This window comes from Planococcus citri, chromosome 3 (assembly GCF_950023065.1).
Source record: "Planococcus citri chromosome 3, ihPlaCitr1.1, whole genome shotgun sequence".
Classification (NCBI taxonomy): domain Eukaryota; kingdom Metazoa; phylum Arthropoda; class Insecta; order Hemiptera; family Pseudococcidae; genus Planococcus; species Planococcus citri.
In genome coordinates, this window is record NC_088679.1 from 35,437,687 (window position 1) to 35,460,101 (window position 22,415).

At 34.1% G+C, this 22,415-nt stretch overlaps 1 protein-coding gene across 7 annotated transcripts in view; it reads right to left on the minus strand.

Moving 5' to 3' along the window:
• Positions 1 to 22,415, minus strand: part of Fife (regulating synaptic membrane exocytosis protein fife) — a 212,513-nt gene that overhangs the window by 121,574 nt on the left and 68,524 nt on the right. For all 7 annotated transcript variants that reach the window (XR_010557979.1, XM_065358812.1, XM_065358814.1 and 4 more), the window contains one exon: positions 5,388 to 5,569. Coding sequence is in view for 6 of the 7 variants with exons in the window: in XM_065358812.1 (XP_065214884.1) it covers positions 5,388 to 5,423 (36 nt within the window). In the remaining variant the exon portion in view is untranslated. The remainder of the gene's footprint in view (positions 1 to 5,387; positions 5,570 to 22,415) is intronic.

Here is a 22,415-nt window from a genome sequence, read left to right on the forward strand (position 1 = left end):
CACAATTTTCAGACTTCATCATGCAATTTTTTTCAATTTGCCCTATGAACTTCTGTGCATGCTGCGTTCGTGAATCGAAAAAAGCTCTGGATAAAAACCAACCAATAAAGCGTATATTATTTTTGTGCATTTCTCATTCATTCGGTTTTTTTTTTCAAATATATGAATGCTGTAGTGATTTGATCGCAGATGCTGCATCAAAGAACATTTCAGCATTGTCTCAGCTATTGTAAGTGAACCTATTCAATTCCAGGATAAATGTACTGAAAAAAGTCACTTTTATGAAAATACGAGCTATTATATGTACGAATGTTTCTGCGACCGATTTAAACTATGTAGCTACGAATAAAATGAATTACAAAAATTCGATTATCGGTCGAGATGGTTGTCTAAGTGGAACATGTTTCGCTTGGGAAATTTAATCAGATTTTCATTTCCTTTGGTAAAAAAAAAAAAAAATACGAAGTGAGGAATTTACCGAGCGATAAATTTCATCGACTAAACCGCAGCACGACTTAAATACGTACATTGTGTGATCAGTAAATTAAAAAGATAGATTGTCACTGCGTCGTGGTATTGTGTATAGGTACGAGTAGTAGAGTATAGTAAAATAAGTGCACGCCGCCGCTACCAAAATGCTAAACTACCAACTCTAAGAGAGCGTAAGATTAACGACGAGAAAGTGGTGCGTTTTGAGTAAAGTTTAGCTGAATAGCACCTGTGTGCATCCCCATAATCGATATAGAACGACCCCGGTACTACACCTCCGGCCTTGCCATTGTTAACGTTCATACCTTTTCCTAGCTGTCGCTGATGTATATCGTTGCCGAATATCAACGCCGTCTCGCCCCTCCTGCTCTCTTGCTCGTTTATGAAATGCCCTATACCGATAAAAACTCTAACATTGCCAACTTTTAGACTTGCTTCCATTTGACGCCTTTTGATTTTCGTATAGCAACGCAAAGCAACAGTTTGCTTAACGGCTTTTCTCCTTCAGTCGTGTCATCGATTGAATTATTAATTTCATTAGTTTTGTCGCGAAATTACGGTCGAACTGGCGTTTTCGAAATAACTTTTTAAACGCCGTGATTAATTGCCAATTCGGTAATTTCTGACAATTTAACGTGTTACTGGTTTTATTCCTATAGTAGCGCAACCAACGACGTTGGTGGTGTCGCGACGCGGCGCGGCGGGTATTTTCATTGTTGTTTAGAATGAATAACCGTCAAAGCCTGTTTGAGAGAGTTTATTTTTGAACTGACTGTGAGAGAAAAAGTGGATTATTTCTCAATCCCTCGAATGAATTTACTATTAGGTGGTTGAAAGGAAATACGCGAGATCGGGAAATATCTTGTAATTTTTAAAGCGATTTATCCGCGGTGCTTAGAAAATATTGTTGCATCTTCATCGCGATAAAGGTATGCGATTGTTATTTCAAAGCTATATGTTTGAAATTTTATAAACGTTTTTGAACTGTATTTTCTCAAAATGGAATGCCCTTGAGTAAAAAATTATTAAACAATTTGTTAGGTCGCTGACATCGAGAGAAACTAGTGAAAATACACTAATTTTTTTATGATAATCTCCTTTTTTGTTGGAAAAACTGTAAATAAAAAAAACTATAATGAAGAAAAACTGAGGGTTCCTCAAAAATAGTGAAAAACCACTAAAATGTAGAGCATAACATTCTTCAAATCCGCACACTGTGTTATATGATTCATTTTTTTTTCAGGATTAGGAGATCATATTTCAGAGATATTTTGAGCAAAGGCTCCAAAATTTAGTTTAAGTAAATCAATCGTTTGTGAAAAAAATTCAATTTTTTTGAAATTTTTACATCTTAAAAAATTGACCTTGAAAGAAACCAAGCATCCTACGAAAAAAATAAAGAGGAGCAAAATTGTAAAAAATTAAGTTCATTTTGCAAAAAAAATTGATTTTTTTGAAATTTTTACATTTTAAAAAATTGACCTTGAAAAAACTAAGCATTCTACGAGAAAAATGAAGAGGAGTAGAATTATTGTAGAGAATTAAGTTTATTTGTGAAGTGAGGTTAATTTTTCTTAAAATTGGGGGTACAACTTTGCTCCTTCAATTTCAGAACAGGCAAACATTCAGACTTCTCTTCAAGATGGGTTGCCTATATGTCCTTTCAAAGGTAGGTCTTTTACCATGGAGTTTTTTCTTCAACTCCAGCTCCAGCATAGAGTCAACTCTTTGTTTGATTCCTTTCAGAGATGAGTTAGTTGGAAAGACTTTGAATCCGGTTTCATTTTCAAAGGTCAAACTATACCTTCAACTACCTAGATCTTGAAATAAGTAGGTACCTAGCTGAAAAAGAAATCGAATCTTTTGAAAAGAGTAGTCGATTCGGAATTTGATTCTATTTTGAAGAGTTGCAAAGGTTCAGTTACCAATATTAACTCTCTTCAAAGTAAGTCAAGTTGTTATTTCCTCATTTTTAGTTCTTAATTGAGTAGTGACCCAAAATGATTTTAATAATGAACGACCTTGCCCAAATGCCCATTGAATCAATTTGTCTTCATTTCTATCTTTACAAAGATTTTTTATTTTGGACGTTTCTTCTAAAATCACACCTCAGCACTGATTCCGCTTAATTTTGCATGTCGGAATCCAGCGTATAGATACCGCGAAAATACGAATGGAACAACATGGTATCGTTTAAAGAATCACTAGATGACAGACGTAAAATAAAAAAATATAGGAGGCTAAAATAACAAACATCAATCAAATTTGGCAGAAAAAAAATCTGAATTTGTGATTGCACAATGGTCGCTAGATCAAGATCGGGCCATCGTTCAAAAAATGTTTAAAAAAATGAAATGACGATGGTGGTTTTGAGTACCAATCCTACCAAAATGTGTATTTTTAAAATTGAAAAAAAATCATGAACTGATTTTATTTCATAAAAAATTTTAAATGCATAAAATAAAAATTAAAAACTTTGATGGAGAAATAGAGAAAAATTATCAATTCGAAAATTTTAATTGGAGTGAATAAATTCCTAACTTTTAAAAGAAAAAGTAATTTGAATATTCAGTTCATTCTCAAATAAATTTTCAAATTATGTTTCTATTTTTTCAGAATTCGAAATTTATTCATTCTTACCGATTCAAATTTTCGAATTCGTGATTTTTGTTCTCTACCTATCAAAGTTTTCAATTTTTATGCATCTCGCATTTTTTCTCAAATAAAATCAAAATTCATCAATCTCAAAAGTTGAAGAGCTAATTTAAATTTTGAAAAGTCACTTAGGATTCACCTCATTAATTTTACCTAAAAACAGGTGGAACATAACAACTCGCAGTTGCATGGTCTGAAAAGTTGATTCATTTTCAAAAAGGTTTTCTCTAACCCTCTGGCTTCAACTTAGTTCAAGAAAATGATTGACGTGACAATATTTCTTCAATGTGCAATGAATCGGGTGAGTAAGCATTCAGTGGAACAGTTGAGTTCATTGAACCACAAAATTGTATTATTTCATGATTTGCAGCTTTTTTTGAGAGCCACACTCGTAGTTGAGCTTCTGTTTCCAAAATTAAATGCTTAGGTATACTTCTTTGTAATGCATTTTTTTGATTGCAAATGAGCACATGTACGAGATTTAAGGGGGGGGGGGGTATGATTTGGAGGGGATCACTCCAGTCACTTCCGAAAGTTGTTATGAGTACAAATAGGTTTTCGTAATTGGATTTTTTGATGCAATTTTGTCAAAATCATTTCTGAAGTTTTTTAATATTAAACAATTTTTACACCTATATAACTAACATGAAATTGAAAATATGTACCTAGTATGTACGTACATGAAACCTTAATTCAATCTGTGATAAGTATTTATTTTTCAAGCATAATACACACATCCTTTGGAACAGATTCGGAAAAAAATCTTACTGTTGTGCAACATGTTTGAAATGTTTCGAGTCGAAAAGTTTATATCAACAATAATCGTGAAGGTTGCAAAGTATATGCGAGCAACTTTTACAGTGTTTTTCCTGTTTAAACTTTTCTTTTACTATTTATGTTCGGAAAAGATAAATTAATTGATTTATCAGGGACTTTGTATTGTTTATTTTTGACAATCGAGCATTTATCTGTGTATCCTGTTTAAAAACTTTTTCCTCTAGTTTAAAACTTTTAATCTCGTTTATTTGATAAATAATTTTTTCCCCATTCGAGACTGTGTAGGTATTTTTTTTGTTTTTTTTTTGTTTCTAGTCGATTTATCCAATAGATGAAAATTTATAAAAGCGATGTTTTTCAAAGAGAGATTTTCGAATTATAGGATAGTTCTTTAAAAATGATTTCGTTCCACGGGGGTTACCTAGACCTGCGTCATTATTAATAGAAAGCTGCTGCGCAGTGTCAGCTCATTGTCTGCTGCGAGGCTTTTGTTTTAAAAGGTACCTACGCGAGAGAGTAATGGATTTTAAGCATACGGAAGGTACATAAGCGGAAGAAAGGTTTAATTAATCATCGAAAAATCAGCCGGCCACTTATTCAAATATTGGGTAATATATGACAAAAAGGTCTCCTTAAATGTTTAAAAACATTTGATTCAAGTCACACGAAGTATATATAGGTACTCGTAGAAGCTATAAGTATGCCAATGTAGCCAGTCTTTAGGTACCAAGTTTTTAGGCGTAAATTATGCGAAAACGTCCACTCGAGGTTTATAAAACCTTATAAATGAAGCATTATTACTCTTTACGTTTATTTTCACTTTTATGGTAGGTACCTACCGTCGGATAGTTTAGAGAAAGCGATGCGCGATGGTAACACTTCGGCGAAATTTATCCCGTATTCGATTTTATGCCAGGCTGGATTAAAAGGTACTGGCAAAAATATTGAGCGTAATACGAAGGTGTAGTTTAATCACGTAGTATCTGAGGTTAGTATACGAAGAGTAACATATGAAATTATTTCAACCTTTTTGCAAAATGTGATGTTGCACGATTTCAAAATAACTTCCATGCTAAAACTTGAGCTTGCCATAAGGGAGCTCTGACCTAAAAACCTTTTTTGGAGGTACCAGCAAAGTATGGCGTTTTCGATGTGAACAAATTTGCATAAACATTCCCTTTTGCTCGACGCAACGAATCTCTATTTTCAAGCTCTCGAAATTTATGTATCTTACTTTATAAAAATTCAACCATCTTGATTCGTAGATAAACACAATCCTATGTACACACTTTCATCCAAAGTTACCCCCAATATAGAATCGTTTAATGGGCATTAAAAAAAATTCGTCGCGTTTTGGAAAATTCAAAATCCCCTCGAAAATAGTGTTGGCTTTTTTCGAGGTCGTCATACCGATGATATACGTAATAGGAGACTATTACAATAAACAGATAAATCATTCAACTCACCTTATTGATGAAAGATATCACGTTGGTTGGTATCATGATGAACTCCAAGATGGTGCACGATCCGAATTCACGTACAACGATAAAAACCCATTCATGAAAATGGAAGCCAGAATTACGCTTCGGCTTAATTTATCAATTATTCATTTTTTTTCACCTTTACACTCGCGAATCGTCCAACAAAACTGAAAAAATAAATAAAAATTAATCGTGATTTTTGTGCATATGAAACTGCACTCGTATAAGGTTGGAAATTGTACAATGTTAGTTAAAATTATAATTAACGCTGTTGGAAATCGTTTATTATGCGGTGCATACATTTTATGGCGATAAAATGAAATGAGGAAAACACCAATTTATTAAAACGAAGTTTGGTTTAAGAGGTGTTAAATTAATAATACACAATTGCGGTTATACCGATCGTCGTTGTTGCAGTGATATCTGCATATGCACATGCAATACATTCTATACACGAATAACTGAAATTTAAACGTATTATTATCCTGCCTGCTCGTCTCTTTTACAATTATACAGACTTTGTGTATTATTTGCATAAAATAAAACGTTAATTATTATTAATTTTCGTGGCAGTAAAACGAATGTACCGAAAAAGTATGCAGATATAGATAGATGTACCAATGGTAGGTATCTGCAAATGACATGTAGGTACTTTGATTCGAATATTCGACGTGTGATTTTTTATGTTCAAACTCAAAGTATTTGAGCCAACGATGCTGTAATTTATTGTAAAAAAAAAATCATCATTTTAGAAATTGATCATGGAAATAACTCATGTTTCATCGTTAATTTTTGTATCTATTGGTAAAAATTGAGCGATACCTTTGATTTGAAATAGTATACGTGCATCAATTAAGTACCTATCATCCTATTTCGGTCCATCGATAAATTTCACAGTAACCATGCTCGTTCAATGCGCAAACATACCATTCGGAATTCGCTTCCAGAATGCAAAATTTAATTAACGAAATGAACTTTGTTTTAATTATGTTTCGTATTTTTTTAGGAAAATGTTACCTTGTAGTATTTTGTATTGCCGAAAGCGTCTGTCGTTTATATGGCCATTCGTTTTCCCAGTAGCATTAATTATTGCAAGGCTGCGAGACACGATTGCTAAAAATAACGCTATTCGCTTCACCAATTACGAGTTGACTAATTAATGCGAAAATTTTCCAATTTCTCCAATCAACTCATCTAGAAAGCAAACATATTTTTGAAAAGATCTTTCAATAGTTATGGTATGTCTGCGAGATGTAGCTTGTTGAACTGCTTTGACATCGGTGTCACGTGACTCCAAATTTTTTGGCGATCATTTTTCACAAATTCGAGGTAAAACAAAGTACCTATCTAACATATATGTCTAAAAATCATTTCAGTATTACTTACAAATGGGACCACGAGAAATCGAAAGAGCGTCCCAAAATACACCAACAGCAAAAATTTTAGATGCTGAAATTAATTTTTCAATTTTTGGAGAATTTTTGAATACCTAATTATTTTGAAAGCCCATGTCTCATAAATTAAAATTTGATTACAATTAGCCCACAAAAATGAAATTTGGTTTGTATCCTATTTCTGACATCCCAAGTCAATTAGTAATGATTTCGAACAGTTTCGGAGTCTCCAGCGAATTTTGCATCCTTCACATCTTTTTATTCCGGTGTACAAACCTTTCAGTTTAATTTATTTCATTCGCATGCGAACAAAGGATTTTTGCTTATTTCAGTACTTATTTTGTTTTTTCTTCAAAGATATATCACTGGGAATAAGTTTATACTTGAACTGGAAGCACAAAAAGATTTTGAAAGTGTTCCGAAGTTGATTAAAATAGTCACAAAGATGATATTTTGTAGAAGCTGAATTTAATTGTCACCTTTTTCAAGTTACAGCATTTTTTTCAGAAATTGGAGAATCTGAAAATCCACTGGAGGTTCCAGCACGGTTCGAAACATCGCTAATAGATTAAAAAAGTTGAAAATAGGGTATAAAAACAAAAATTGCAGACTTTTATGTCAATTGGATCAAATTTTGATATTTTTTCATCAAAAATGAGCGAAATTTGAATTTTTAAATTTTGTCATGGACAACTATGCCCTGACCACCTTACGTGGTTAATATCGTACTCATTGCGTAGGTAATGATTCGCATCTACTTTACATTGAAGGTCATCTAGTATACATTGCTAGAGGCGATTTTAAGGTATTTACCCCCTGGTGAGACCACCCCTCCTATACAGTAAATGGCAATGTGTGAACTCTAGGACGTCACTGACGATTCGCCGATTGTGGATCCTCGAGGTACCATATTTATTCAGATTTAGTCAGTTGCGATGGCAAGATCTCAGTTATATGACCTCTTCTCTCGTTCAACTTAGGATGTGTTGTGATTTACTTTTAAATATTTTCATCCAACCACTTTGTTGGATAATAATTTTGTATTAATGTGGCCCCCGTTATGTCGTTGTGGGTCATGGTAGTTTTCGGACTATTTTCCCCAGAATCCGGACTGGGAAAATATACTTATCCAAGTTAAAAGTGTATTTTCAAACTATAGTTGCCGAATAAAGACTTATTAATAGTGGTCTACAGGTGAGGTAACTAACGTGTACAGTGTTTGGGATTTTACCCCGATCTTTGCCCCTTAGGATTATTACTATAATTAATGATTAACATAAGGTTAATTAATGATTAACGTAATTAAACTGAAATTTACCTATGGACATGGGGATTTAGTGTGAACCATGGACAATGGACATAAGTAGGACGATGAAAAGCGTGATTATATCAGACGACCTTATCATTTCTTAACGTAATTTTACTCAATAGTAGATGAATGTACAATTCGTAATCTCTGAATCAACTATTTCTTCAACTTTGGTGTAAATATATTGCATACTCTTGTTGTAACTTTAAAGTAAGTATTCAATATAGCTGTGACAAATTTATGAATTACATCAAATAAAAGGGATATTAATTTGTTCAACCGAGTATTTTTCTGTACACCTTTATCAGGGAAAATCTCCTTCTCTAAGGAGTATTTTTCATCATAGTTTCCCAACAATAATCCTATCTTCACTATTACAATTTTGAATTTTTAAATTTGTTTGAAAAGTGAAAATGACTTTTCGCATTGAAATTTTCACTGATAGTGTACTTTGGGGTCTTCTCTCGATTCCTCTTTATTCCATTCAATAATTCTAGTGCTGGTTGAGATATTTTCCTTGTCAGAAGCCTAAGAAGAAAATCTCCCTCTCTTTAATCTTAATCCTATCCACCTCTGAGCTCAATTAAGGCATCTTCAAAATACCTTTTTGGAGATTTTGCACAAAAATTTGTACACAAAGAATTTTAATGGAGAAGAATTCTCGTGTTTCCGAAAATTTGTTTGAAATTATTTCAACTTTTCATGAAATTAAATGAAGAGTCCAGGGAAAGAACCAGGTAAGTCACTTTTTCAAACTTATGAGTTACAGCGTTTTGAAGTGTCAGAATGCTCCAATTTTGTAGCGAATTTGAATTTCATCAAGGTAATGACTGGAAATACATCACAGAACATCCCACAAACATAACTTGAGGCATTGTAGCAAAAAAATGAAGCGATACGCCAGTCACGACTTGAAAAGTCACTCTTTTCGTGAAAAAATCAAGCAAAAAATCGAAAAATCAGTGTTTCGCATTAACTTGAATTCGATGAAAATCGATTATTATGATGACATAATGAAAAATTTTTGTATTCTAAGTAGTTAAGGATGTTGAAATTTTCATCCTGTCGCCTCACATTTGGTCTCAGCTCATTCTTCTCCTCTGTTCTTTTTTTTAAACGCCATTTTAACCACGAAAAATCGTTTTTTTTCAAAATCTAAATGGACTACATTTTTCTACTCCTCAATGTGAATTAAATTCAACCATAAACTCATTTTTGAAAAAAATTGACTTAGGTACCTGGTTCTTTCCGTGGACTCTTCAAATCTTGAAAAGTATCTATTTTCAAATTTTCTCCATCCGAATATTCGCACATTAAGAAATCGAATCTTCAGTTTCAGGATGTTTTCAAAGGCATTGATTCAATTTTTGATTACAATTTCACTCAAAATCTAACATTTTTAAAACATGCCAATTTTTTGTGATCTTTAAAAAAGATTGATGATTTTAGGTTGTTTACTCCTTTTTTAAGTTTTCTTTTAGAACACATTATTTTCCAATAATACTTATTTTGAATGAAATTTATTACCAAGTATAAAAACATTTTTCAACAAAAAAAATTAATTTTCCGCCCTTTGCGTCAGCATACGATTGAAAAAAAAGTCGTTTAAAATACATTCGATTCGAAATGGCCTCAATCACATCGGAAAATATAAAACTAGATACGATACTAACCTATTTAGAATATGGTAAAAGCTGAATTCGGTATAAGGTAGGTAGGTAATATTAAAGTCGATTAGAAAAACGTTTTTTAAATCAATAGCAAATGCAATACCAATGGGAAAAACTTTAATTGCCTAACGATAAAAAAAACACCGCCTTCTGTTGAAATTTTTAAGAAAACGATCGAATGGTCGATGAATAGAAACGAGATACCTTCTGCCTGCATTTTCTTCTATATTATATTGGTAGAAAAAACAAAGCGAATTTTTTATACATGCATTGTAGTGTAGGTTAACGATCTCGATTTTACGAAACGTTGAAAAGCAAGAATAAGAAATGGGTATACCTTACCTACTACCTACCTACATAAAAACGCAGATACTCGTATTTATTCGGGCGTTTATAACACGACAATAACGAATTTCAATAGCATAGCGTAGGAATTAAAAAAATAATGGAGCATTTTTATCAATACACCAAGCATTAGAAATATGAAGAAATATCCTTTCGCATACTCGTATATGATGACGTCAGCAAAACACATCCACTTAAAATGACTCGACAACATCAAGATGGCAGATATGAGATGACGAAAGAAAAAGAACCTAGATATCCGAAGGTGTTTAACCTTTGGGGCATATTTCGAATTTCAAAACGTTGCTTTTTTTAATGGAATTTTTTCAATTCTTTTTTTTTTGTCACCTGTACGCGGTCCAAATATTAAACACGAGATCGTCAATTTATCTCGGGTCGACACCGGTGGATGCTGCAATCGTAATGCAAATTATTCTACCGAACGTTAGAATAAACTGGTGCTTTATTAATATAAAACGATCGGGTTATTTGCTTTTCTATTCCAGTTTAAACGAACTCTCGTCGCAAGGGAAATTAGATATTCATTTTAGCGAATAAATCTGAAACGACGATATTTTTTTCACGATGCGACTTTCCCAGATAAAAAACCTCGTACTGTCCGACGGTTGTCATTTGTGTACGTGTATAGTACTGTATATCGTTCACATGGCGAATAAAACACAAAACGAAGAAAAAATACACAGCTTCGTGATCATCGCAAAGTTTATCGTTCAGTCAAGTTGTAAAATCATTTTGCAAAACTTTCTCTCGGACACTAATCAATTTTATGATGGTAATTGATGAACGAAATTGGCAATTTACGTTTATCACTTTTCGTCCCAACATGAAAAGACCCGTTTTGTGTGGTGCATTTTAAAATATATGTACCTAGTATGTTATGTACGTACATCTTTTAATTCGCAGGTATAGATTTTAAGCATTATTAAATTGACGATGAAGGTTAAATTATTTCGATCCAAGATTTGAGCGATCCGCTTGTTGGAGAAAATGTTTCTAAAAATGTTTTAAAATTATATTTGAAGCTGAATTAACCCAGTTGACCAAATGCTAGCAAATTTTGTGCTAGCGTAAATGGTGCCGGAATTTGAGACACTTTTTTAAAAAAATGCTAGCAAATCAGTTGCGATTAGGTCGCATTAGAGTAGCAGAATTGCGCACAAATAGCTAGCACGTAGCTGGCACAAAGCTAGCAAAAAGCTAGCATTTTGTTGGCACTTTGCTCTGCATTCTGCTACATACATGCGACTAAATCGCGACTGATTTGCTAGCAATTTTTGCAAAAAGTGTCTCATATTCCGGCACCATTTACGCTAGCGTAAATTATGCTAGCAAGAAGCTAGCATTTTGCTAGCGTAAAAACACTTTGATCAGTAAAGTAATTACTAATTACTATTAGTTAATTTTTAAAAATTCTGGGGGTTTACCTTTAACAGGTGGTAGTTTTCCAGGAAATTCCAAAAATTAGGCGACTGTCCCAGCTCAGAGCTAGCATAACGCTAGCATCTTGGGATAGTATAAGAAGAGTGATGTCACTCTTCTTACTTTTCAACAAGATACCACCTTGAGCTTATATTCAACTTGATGACACACTTTATCTAAGAGTAGCAAACTATACCATGAGAGAGATCGACGCTAGCAATTCGCTAGCATTATGCTAGCGCTTAGGTTGAAAAATCTCTTTATTAAATAAAAAATGACGTTTTTTTTTTAAACAGAAAAATTGTCAAAATTTAAAATTTGAAAATGAAGTATCAAACAAACCATGAAAATGAAAAATTTCAAAAACATTTGAACAACATTTTAGTCTACGGCAATGGGAGTAATTGCACCCCCTGCCGATCCTCCGGGACAACTTTTTCCTTAAGAGGACATCCTAAGGAACATTTTAAAGCAAACTTGCTGAAAAAAAATTGGCCTTACTTACAAAATGGCGGCCATTTTGATTGAAAGGTCAGCCGAAATCGCAGATTTTGCGTTTCAACATAGGACATGCACGAAAATTTTCAAACCTTACAAACGTAGATCGAAAGATCATGCAAAAATTCATCACCTGTCAAAATTTCAAGTGGTAATAAAGTACCTTTTTCGATTTTTGGTGAATTTTCAAAAATCAAATTTTGGCCAAAATGTGAGAAAAAATCAAAATTTTACCAAATTGACCAAGAAACCTGAAATTTGGGATATACCCTATTTTCGACATGCGAAATCGATGGGAAACGATTTCAACTTGTTTTGAGCAGTTCTGGAGCCTCCAGCAGATTTTTGAAACTCAAATTGAAGTTGTAAAGCTCAAATTTATTCTGAAAACTAATTTCAATACGCTACGAAGTACTGGAGGTGAATTTCAAGTCGTTTTGGAGCCTCCAGCGACTCTTTGAAAATTCCTGAAGCCTCCAGCAGATTTTTGAAACTTATTCTGCAAACTAATTTTAATACGCTACGAAGTCGACTGCTTGTGGATTTCAAGTCGTTTTGGAGCCTCCAGCGACTTTTCGAAGGTTGTATGGCGTTTTTTGGAAAATTGGAATTTCCTAAAAGTAGCTGGAAGCTTCAAAACCATTTGAAACCTGCGAAGTAAATTTCAGCTTGCCAACTCCAATTGATAAATTAATGTTGTGGGAATTTCAAGTTTCAAAAGCCTACTGGAGGCTCTAAAATGACTTGAACCCACCTGAAGTCGTCTTCAGAGGGTGTTAAAATTGGAGTGTAGAGTAAATTACAGCTTTCCATGTCCATTTGATGAAATTTTGTTGTCCCCTTTAAGAAAAAAGTTGCCCCGGAAGATCGGCGGGGGGGGGGGTGCAATTACTCCTATTGTCATATGCAGGAATATTTTTAATGATTTTTGTATGCGCGCTGAGCGATGTAAAAGATACTTGCTCGCATTTTGCTACAATAAATAACGCAGAAAAAGGTTTATTGGTGAGAAATGCGTAAGATCTGGTAGCACGTTCCTATCATTTGACTACAAAAAAAACGCCAAGTCACCAGATGCAGAAACTAGAGATATGCTTACATTTTTCTAGAGCCAGATGGCTAAGTAAATGCTAGCTCAGAGATGCAAGAATATTACCTGAAGTTTCCTATCATAAAACTGTGAGCAGGTACATATTAGTCAGTGATACGCTGGCATTAAGCGAGCAGGTATAGAGTGAGGCAAAAGCTAGCTGAGATATGCGAGAATATTGCTTGAACTTTCTTGGCATAGAATTGCAAGCAAATATCCATCAGTGATACGCTAGCATCAGGCGAGCATGTATGAAGTGAAGTAAAAGCTAGCTGAGATATGCGAGAATATTGTTTGAACTGTCCTAGCATAGAATTGCGAGCAAGTATCCGCCAGTAATACGCTAGCATAAGGCGAGCAAGTTAAAGTGAAGTAAAAGCTAGCTGAGAGTCGCTGGAAAACAGCTCGAAAATTGCTAGAATTGAATTTGCTAGCGAAAAACTGCAAGAAAATCGCTTACTTTTAGCGAGACAATTATTGCTGGCCACAAAAAGCGAGTAAATTGCTAGCAACTTATCAAAACGCGAATAAAACGCTAGCTTTTTGCTAGCATGTGGTCAACTGGGAAATACCTACAAAAATATTTACTAGCCTGAAACATGAATTTACTTCTAGTGATGCGGTACCTAAACAATATAGGTAAGTCTGTCGCATATTAAAATTTATTTGACGTTTTCAAATCATGGAAAATTTATGTACCTATCTATAATTAAATTTCATTCTGCATGAAAACAATCGAACCCCCAATATTAGTCAATTCACATCTTAAACCAACTTCTACAACTTAATTAAAAATCAATAACTTGAGAACAATTTTCTTGCGTGGGTTTCAAAAAATTTCAAATTTCAAACTTCGAAACCTTCTACACGACAATGCTGAAACCTCCCTTTAATACTAGATACTCCTTTCTCCCCCTCGTGGCAGTCGTGGCTTCTTTAATATCCAGCCTACCTACTTGAATATATTGATTTTTGATTACGCAAGGAGGTATAGGTAATTGATATTTCTTTAAGTGAAATATACCTACCTTCTTTAATTAACTTTGATGAAAATACGAACAAAATACAGGATAACATAAATATTACAGAAGATTTACGTGAAAATCGTTTTGCTTTTAACGAAGAATCAAAAATAGCGATAAAATCTGATAATTTATTTCCTCTGATTCCGTTCTTAAAAGGTAAGAAAAACGTGCAGATGGCATTATACCTACGGTATAATACCCACTATACCACGATCGTAAATCAGATTTGTCCCATGAAGTGGCGAAGAGGAAAAAAAACTAAATACGAAAAAGGCAGCTCGTGAGTCGTAAATAAATTACTCGTAGTTTGTTTTTCTCTTTAGTATAAAAAATTTATAGCCTTTAAAATAATTTTATACTGTAAAGGTTCGACGAACGTAAAATTTTTGTAAATCATATCATATGTTCATGGTTTTTGGATGAAAAATTTACATCGACGAGTACTACCAAACTTTTGCACCAGAATAAATGTTCGGTTTTTTAACTTACTCGTATTTGGAAAATCTGATAGGCTTTCTTTGTTTTTCTTGCTTTAACGCGAGTTACGACGAGCTATACCTACTTCATCAATTTTTATCTAAATTTCGACAACTGACAGTTTTTGAAAAAGATTGTTTTTCGAAATTCTTTATTCGAGTATGTTGAATTGAGGAAAAAGGTAGATGAAATTTCAACGTTAAACAATGGCGGTTTTTCGATGAAAGCGGCCAACAATGAAGATCCAACGTTTTAAGGTTCTGCTGATACGGTATCGTGACTGTGAGGCTTTGTTCATTCAATATAGGTGCGTTTTTTCGTATCTCAGATTAATTTTTCGTGGCGTTTGAATGTTCTTTTAAGTGGAAATTTTACGAATTAAGGCGATGCTTTTATGATACCTACACCTTAAAAGTAAAAAGTTACGTATGTACTATAAGGGATCACAGCTACCATGATATATACTTATAGGTTATAGGTACATAGGTACCGTGCAAATATCATATTTAAAGTCCTACTTGTTCAAAATGGAAGGCGCAAGGAGCAATTTAAAAATTTTAATAAATTGTACGTAACTTCTTCAGTTTTTATGATCGACAAAAACTATTCAATGTCGTAAAAGTCGAGTTGCATTCAATTTGTTTCAATTCAAAAGTTATTGCAGGCGCTCAAATTTTCAGAAAATTTTTAAAATTTCTTTAATGCTCCAGCCCCTTTATGCTACGAATCAAGGCAAATCATGATAAGACTCAACGTACAGACTTTCAAACGACCTTCACAGAATGCCATGCAAATGATCAAAAAAGTAAATGGCTAAATTTTTGTTCTCCACGCAAAATTACAACTTGACTGCACTGATAGGTCACCTGTTGATTTTTTAATGTTTTTCAAAACTATATCAAATTTTGGGCCCAGAATTTTTTGGAAGAAACAAAAAAGAGAATCACTGCAGGCATTTTTATTTTTCTTGCAAAATTTTAACCTACATTGATAAGTGGCTGAATGACGTCTCGATTTTTCAATTTTTTTTCAAAATCGAGTGTTTGACTTATCATTTATTTTTCAAATTTGATGAAATTTTGAGCCCAAAACTTTGGATAGAATATGAGAATCGTTGAGGCGGACGAAATCAATTTGGTTTCATTTCAACTTAAACTTTGATGGGTGATTAATTTACCGAGAAATTATTGCACTTTTGGTTCATATTTCAATAGGATAATTTCCTTTTTTTAAAAATGCCTTTTAGCCTTTAGTTGGGTTCTTTGTTCTCGTTACAACCAATTGTGATAGGAATTCGTATGGTCTCTATCAAAACAAATTTTTTCATCACCTGCTATGAGATTTCAGTACATTTTTTTGGTTAAAATTTTGTTGTGTATCTTTTTTATCACTCATTATTGAGTTACGTACTTACATATTTGTGTTTGAAAAATTTTCACCACCTGCTGTGATTAATCGGAACATTTCTTATAGGTAAATATGTAGGTATTAAAATTTTTATTCCATATTATATATCTATTTTCTGTCCATCACTATATCCCAAGTTTAAAATGATCATTGTATTCATTAATTTATTCCCACCTGCTATAGAGTTGCTTATAAACTTTGTGTGATCGGTTATTTTGTAAGTGGAGGTTATATAATGGGGTATCCTGATTCCAATAATTTGTTTACTGTAAGACCTAGATACTAAAATTTCGGAGCTCATTACTCGTTATATTTCCATGGAGAGCATTTGTTGCTTTTGTTTATTTTACTTTTTTTTGTAGGGAAATAGGTACTTACCTAAATTATTGTAAATAATGATCGAATAAATTACGTATAAGTGTCGATTTCAAATAAATGAACTTTCTAGTTTGTAATTTTAAGTAGCAGGTAAATTTTTTTGGGGATAAGTATGTATAATCGCACGACAGAAAAGGTTGTTTGAATGACACCAGCAAAGGGCAATAAAAGGTGAGATAGCGACAAAGTTAGGTCCTTAAAACGACAGGTTTTCAGCGCGACTATTTCTAATTATGAATCACGACAACTCCTCCTGACAAAAAAAAGCATGTCTCAGCGACAGAATAAAATTTTCAATGACTGAACAATAGGTATAGTCTACATTTATATCTAATTTTAAACCTGAATTGAACGCTCCTCTCGACTGTCGAGCCAAAGTTCATTTTTAGTCCTTCCAAAGACAATTAGAAATTTTTGCAGAAAATTATAAAATTGTTGGAGACTTTAGTCCATGTACACCTTCTGGAGAAAAAATAGAATTCTAGAAAAATCAAAAATTGCTGTGGAGGCTTCAGAATAACCAAAGAGCCTTTCAGGATAAGAATAAGATAGATGAAATCCGCACTTTCTCCGATTTCGACGAAACTCACCCCAAATGTTTACATCCCAAAAATTTTTTTGAACCGACCCCCCCCCCTACCCGAGAAATGTGCTCATACGTGCTCAAAATTCAAAATTCCCGTTCTCCGGAGGGGGCGGTCCAAAAACTTTGAAACTTTCACAGAAAATAGTCAATAGGTAGGTGCGTGTGTGGGATTTTTTTTTGAAAAAAACTCATATTTGAGGGGTTGGGGGGGAGGTTCAAAATTTCAAAAATTTGTAGAAAAAAACGGGGAAGGAGATCTCTGCAAAATTTTCTCAGAAATCTAGTTACACCTTTAGGTATAACATATAATTTTCCCAGGGTCCCAAAAGGGGGTGAAACATGGTCAAAAAAAAGAAAGTTTGAAAAAAAACATGTATCTCCAGTACTACCGCGCGTTTTGTCAACACTGTTCCACGGCACCATCGTGAGAAAACTACACCTATTGCGCGCTCTCAAACTTGGATTTTTTTTTTGATAACCCTATTGAAATACCATAATTGCCATCAAAGGTTTCTTGGTGAATATTTTCTAGGGTGGTGTGGTGAACAACAGAGGTATACCTACAAGAATTTGCAACCCCCTCCCTTCATATTTACCTCTAAAAATTGCGTTTTTTTACTTATTTTTTGCTTTTTACTAACAATGAAAATTGCGCGGTACAATATTTTAAACATGTGTTTTGGATGTATTTTTGACCCCAAGTATCGCATTTTTTCGAAATTTTTGTTTTGGTGCGTCATGGTGAAAAATTGAAAAAAGATGCCGTAGCGGGGGTAAAATGAGAATTTTGGGAGAATCAAATATTAATGAATGTGTTGTCGTTTCAGCATGATTCGATACCTCTGAGCACGAATATGATGTCAGATTTTCTGATACATTAATCTAGCCCCTCTAGAGCCTTTAGCTCCCCACCTCAATTTTTACTACATATTTTTGAGATATAAAGTTACTTTGATGATAATTATTATTGGTGTCGTTTCCAAGTGATCTAAATGCAAATGATTTTGTTTTACGCTTCTCCCTCCAGAGCGTTAGCCCCCCCCCCTACGGAGAAGCTGGGTATGAGCAAAACGAAATCAGATGTCTGTATTTGCGTTAAGGTCTCTTGGAAATGACGCCAATTTCGTGAAAGTAGCTCCATTTCAAAAATAGTGGAAATTGAGGAGGAGGCTGTGCTATGGAGGAGGCGGGTGAGTGTAAAACAATATCAGACGCAATATTTGTGCTCGGGAGGTTTGAACCATATAAAAACGACACCAATCTCATCAAAGTAACTTTATTTTAAATATATTTTGTAGTAAAAATTGTGGTGGGGGCTGAAGGTTGTGAAGGGGCTAGATCATCAGAAAACCTGACGTCATAAATTCGTGCTCAGCGGTATCGAATCATGCGGAAACCACACATTCTACCCCGCAATTTTCAATGTTAGTAGGCTTAAAAAGCCAAAAATAAGTTGAGAAACGCAATTTTGTGGGGTAAATATGAAGGGAGGGGGGGTTGAAAATTATATTAGGTATACCTCTGTTGTTCACCACACCACCCTGGAAAATATTCACCAAGAAACCTTTGATGGCAATTATGGTATTTCAATAGGGTTATCAAAAAAAAATCCAAGTTTGAGAGCGCGCAATAGGTGTAGTTTTCTCACGATGGTGCCGTGAAACAGTGTTGACAAAACGCGCGGTAGTACTGGAGATACATGTTTTTTTTTTCAAACTTTCTTTTTTTTTGACCATATTGCACCCCCTTTTGGGACCCTGGGAAAATTATATGTTATACCTAAAGGTGTAACTAAATTTCTGAGAAAATTTTGCAGAGATCCCCTTCTCCGTTTTTTTTCTACAAATTTTTGAAATTTTGAACCCCCCCCCCCCTTCAAAAAACCCTCAAATATGAAATTTTTTTCAAAAAAAATCCCACACACGCACCTACCTAGTGACTATATATTTTTTGTTAAAGTATCAAAATTTTTGAACCGTCGCGCCCCCTCCGGAGAACGGGAATTTTGAATTTTGAGCACGTATGAGCACATTTCTCGGGTGAGGGTGGGGGGGGGGGTCGGTTCAAAAATGTTTTGGGATTGTTTTACATCCATACTAACATTTGGGGTGAGTTTCGTCGAAATCGGAGAAAGTGCGGATTCCACCTATCTTATCCTGAAAGGCTCTTTGGTTCGGAGAAGTTGATAAGGCTTATTAGTTTCAGAACTAATTTTAATAATTTTTATGAAATAGCTCTCACGTTATATAAAAATTTGCAAAAAATCAATTTTAACAGCTGAAATTTTGATTATGGTGGTTTTAGACTGTATCTACTATTGTCGAAAATCGCGGTCCCGTTCAAACTGAAGGTCCAACACCTCACGAGGTTTCCTTGTGAGATGTACATAATATACATATCTTCCACATCTCCGCATCACCTCCATCTAATGGCAAAAATAGAAGTGTTAAAAAACTTTTAAAAAATAGAAATTGATGTGCTAACAGGCATAGGTATCTGTCCTGTATTTTTTTACAGTGGTTGAGTGAATAATTTAATTGTCGTTCAATTTTTTATTTGCCGTGCAAATAAGTAGTATAAGTACCTACATATTTGTCGTGCAAATAAGTGTATTTGTCGTTCAATTTTTTTGTCAAACATTTATTTTATTTGTCGGGCCTGTCGTGTAAACCACCTTTTCTGTCGTGCGATCTAATTCCAAATTAATTTTCCTCGGTTATTTTGTACTTCAGATGAGGAAGATTTTTTGGCGGGAAAGAGAGATTTATGAATGCATTTTTTGTGGTTTCAAACACATTTCTTCATGGTGATTTAGAATTAATTTTTTAGTAGCGATTCACTTTGGGATTTTTTGCAGTAAGTTTTGATAATTTTTTGGGCGATTTTTACAAAAAATTTCCCAAGGTGATTTAGAATTTCGTGTATGATTTACTTAGATTAAAACTTTTCTGCGGTGGTACAGAATGTGAAATGAATGTTTTAGTGGTGATTTCAAATACGATTTTTTATCATTGATTTCTACTAAAATGTTGTTTATGAATTCTAATTTTTTTTCTTGTTTCTTGTTGATTTCAGGAAATTGGGTTAAAGCTACAGACACGTTATTTATACCTAGTAATTTGCTTAATAGCTGTCTATTTTCTGTTGAAATGGCCCAGATACAAAACTTCAAAAATTTACCACGGCCCATTCTGCTAGATATTTTTGCTCTATTGATGCAGAATAAATTAGTACCGGTATGCATAATATGGAACCGTTCCCCCCACCCATAGCTCCGCCCACCCATATTGATTCCGCGAGGATGTTTTTGGAAAATGATGGAAATTCGCCAAAAATCGCAAAAAATACGTCACGGCTTGCCTGGCCTTTCTCTCTTACATCAGATGTATCTAATAAAAAGTTACCTATTTAAGTAGGTAACACGAAATGTAATAAACCGAAACCACGTACCTACTAGTCCGGCATATGACAATAGGAGTAATTGCACCCCCCCGCCGATCCTCCGGGACCACTTTTTTCTTAAAGGGGACATCCTAAGGAACATTTTAAAGCAAACTTGCCAAAAAAAAAGTTGGCCTTACTTACAAAATGGCGGCCATTTTGATTGACAGGTCAGCCGAAATCGCAAATTTTGCGTTTTAACATAGGACTTGCACGAACTTTTTCAAACTTTACAAAGGTAAATCGAAAGATCATGCAAAAATTTACCACCTGTCAAAATTTCAAGTGCTAAAGTGCGTTTTTCGATTTTTGGTGAATTTTTGAAAATCGAATTTAGGCCAACAATGAGGGAAAAAATCAAAATTTTACCAAATTGACCAAGAAAGCTGAAATTTGGTATATACCCTATTTTCGACATGCCAAATCGATTGGAAACGGTTTCAACCCGTTTTGAGCAGTTCTGGAGCCTCCAGCAGATTTTTGAAACTCGAAATTCCCACAAAATTCCATCAAATTGGAGTTGTAAAGCTAAAATTTATTCTAAAAACTAATTTCAATACGCTACGAAGTACTGCAAGTGAATTTTAAGTCGTTTTGAAGCCTCCTGCGGCTTTTTGAAAATTCCTGATGCCTCCAGCAGATTTTTGAAACTCGAAATTCCCACAAAATTCCATCAAATTGGAGTTGTAAAGCTAAAATTTATTCTAAAAACTAATTTCAATACGCTACGAAGTACTGCAAGTGAATTTTAAGTCGTTTTGAAGCCTCCAGCGGCTTTTTGAAAATTCCTGATGCCTCCAGCAGATTTTTGAAACTTTAAATTTTCACAAAATTTCATCAAATGGAGATGGAAAGCTGAAATTTACTCTACACTCCAATTTTAACACCCGCTGAAAACGACTTCTGGTGGATTTCAAGTCATTTTAGAGCCACCAACGACTTTTTTGAAAATTACTGGAGCCTCCAGTACATTTTTGAAACTTGAAATTTCCCCAAAATTTCATCAAACCAAGATAGAGAGTTGAAATTAATTCTGAAAACTAATTTCAGTACGCTACGAAGTTGACTGCTGGTGAATTTCAAGTCGTTTTGGAGCCTCCAGCAACTTTTTGAAAGGTTGTATGACGGTTTTTTGGAAAATTGAAATTTCCTAAAAGTAGCTGGAAGCTTCAAAACCTTTTGAAACCACCATGTAGTCTGCGAAGTAAATTCCAGCTTGCCAACTCCATTTGATAAATTAATGTTGGGGAAATTTCAAGTTGCGAAAATCTACTGGAGGCTCCAGTAATTTTCAAAAAAGTCACTGGAGGCTCTAAAATGACTTGAACCCACCTGAAGTCGTCTTCAGAGGGTGTTAAAATTGAAGTGTAGAATAAATTTCAGCTTTACATCTCCATTTGATGAAATTTTGTGAAAATTTAATGTTTCAAAAATCTGCTGGAGGCTCCAGTAATTTTCAAAAAAGTCGTTGGAGGCTCTAAAATGACTTGAAATCCACCAGAAGTCGTTTTCAGAGGGTGTTAAAATTGGAGTGTAGAGTAAATTTCAGCTTTCCATCTCCATTTGATAAAATTTTGTGAAAATTTAAAGTTTCAAAAATCTGCTGGAGGCATCAGGAATTTTCAAAAAGTCGCTGGAGGCTTCAAAACGACTTAAAATTCACTTGCAGTACTTCGTAGCGTATTGAAATTAGTTTTTAGAATAAATTTTAGCTTTACAACTCCAATTTGATGGAATTTTGTGGGAATTTCGAGTTTCAAAAATCTGCTGGAGGCTCCAGAACTGCTCAAAACGAGTTGAAACCGTTTCCAATCGATTTGGCATGTCGAAAATAGGGTATATTCTAAATTTCAGCTTTCTTGGTCAATTTGGTAAAATTTTGATTTTTTCCCTCATTGTTGGCCTAAATTCGATTTTCAAAAATTCACCAAAAATCGAAAAACGCACTTTAGC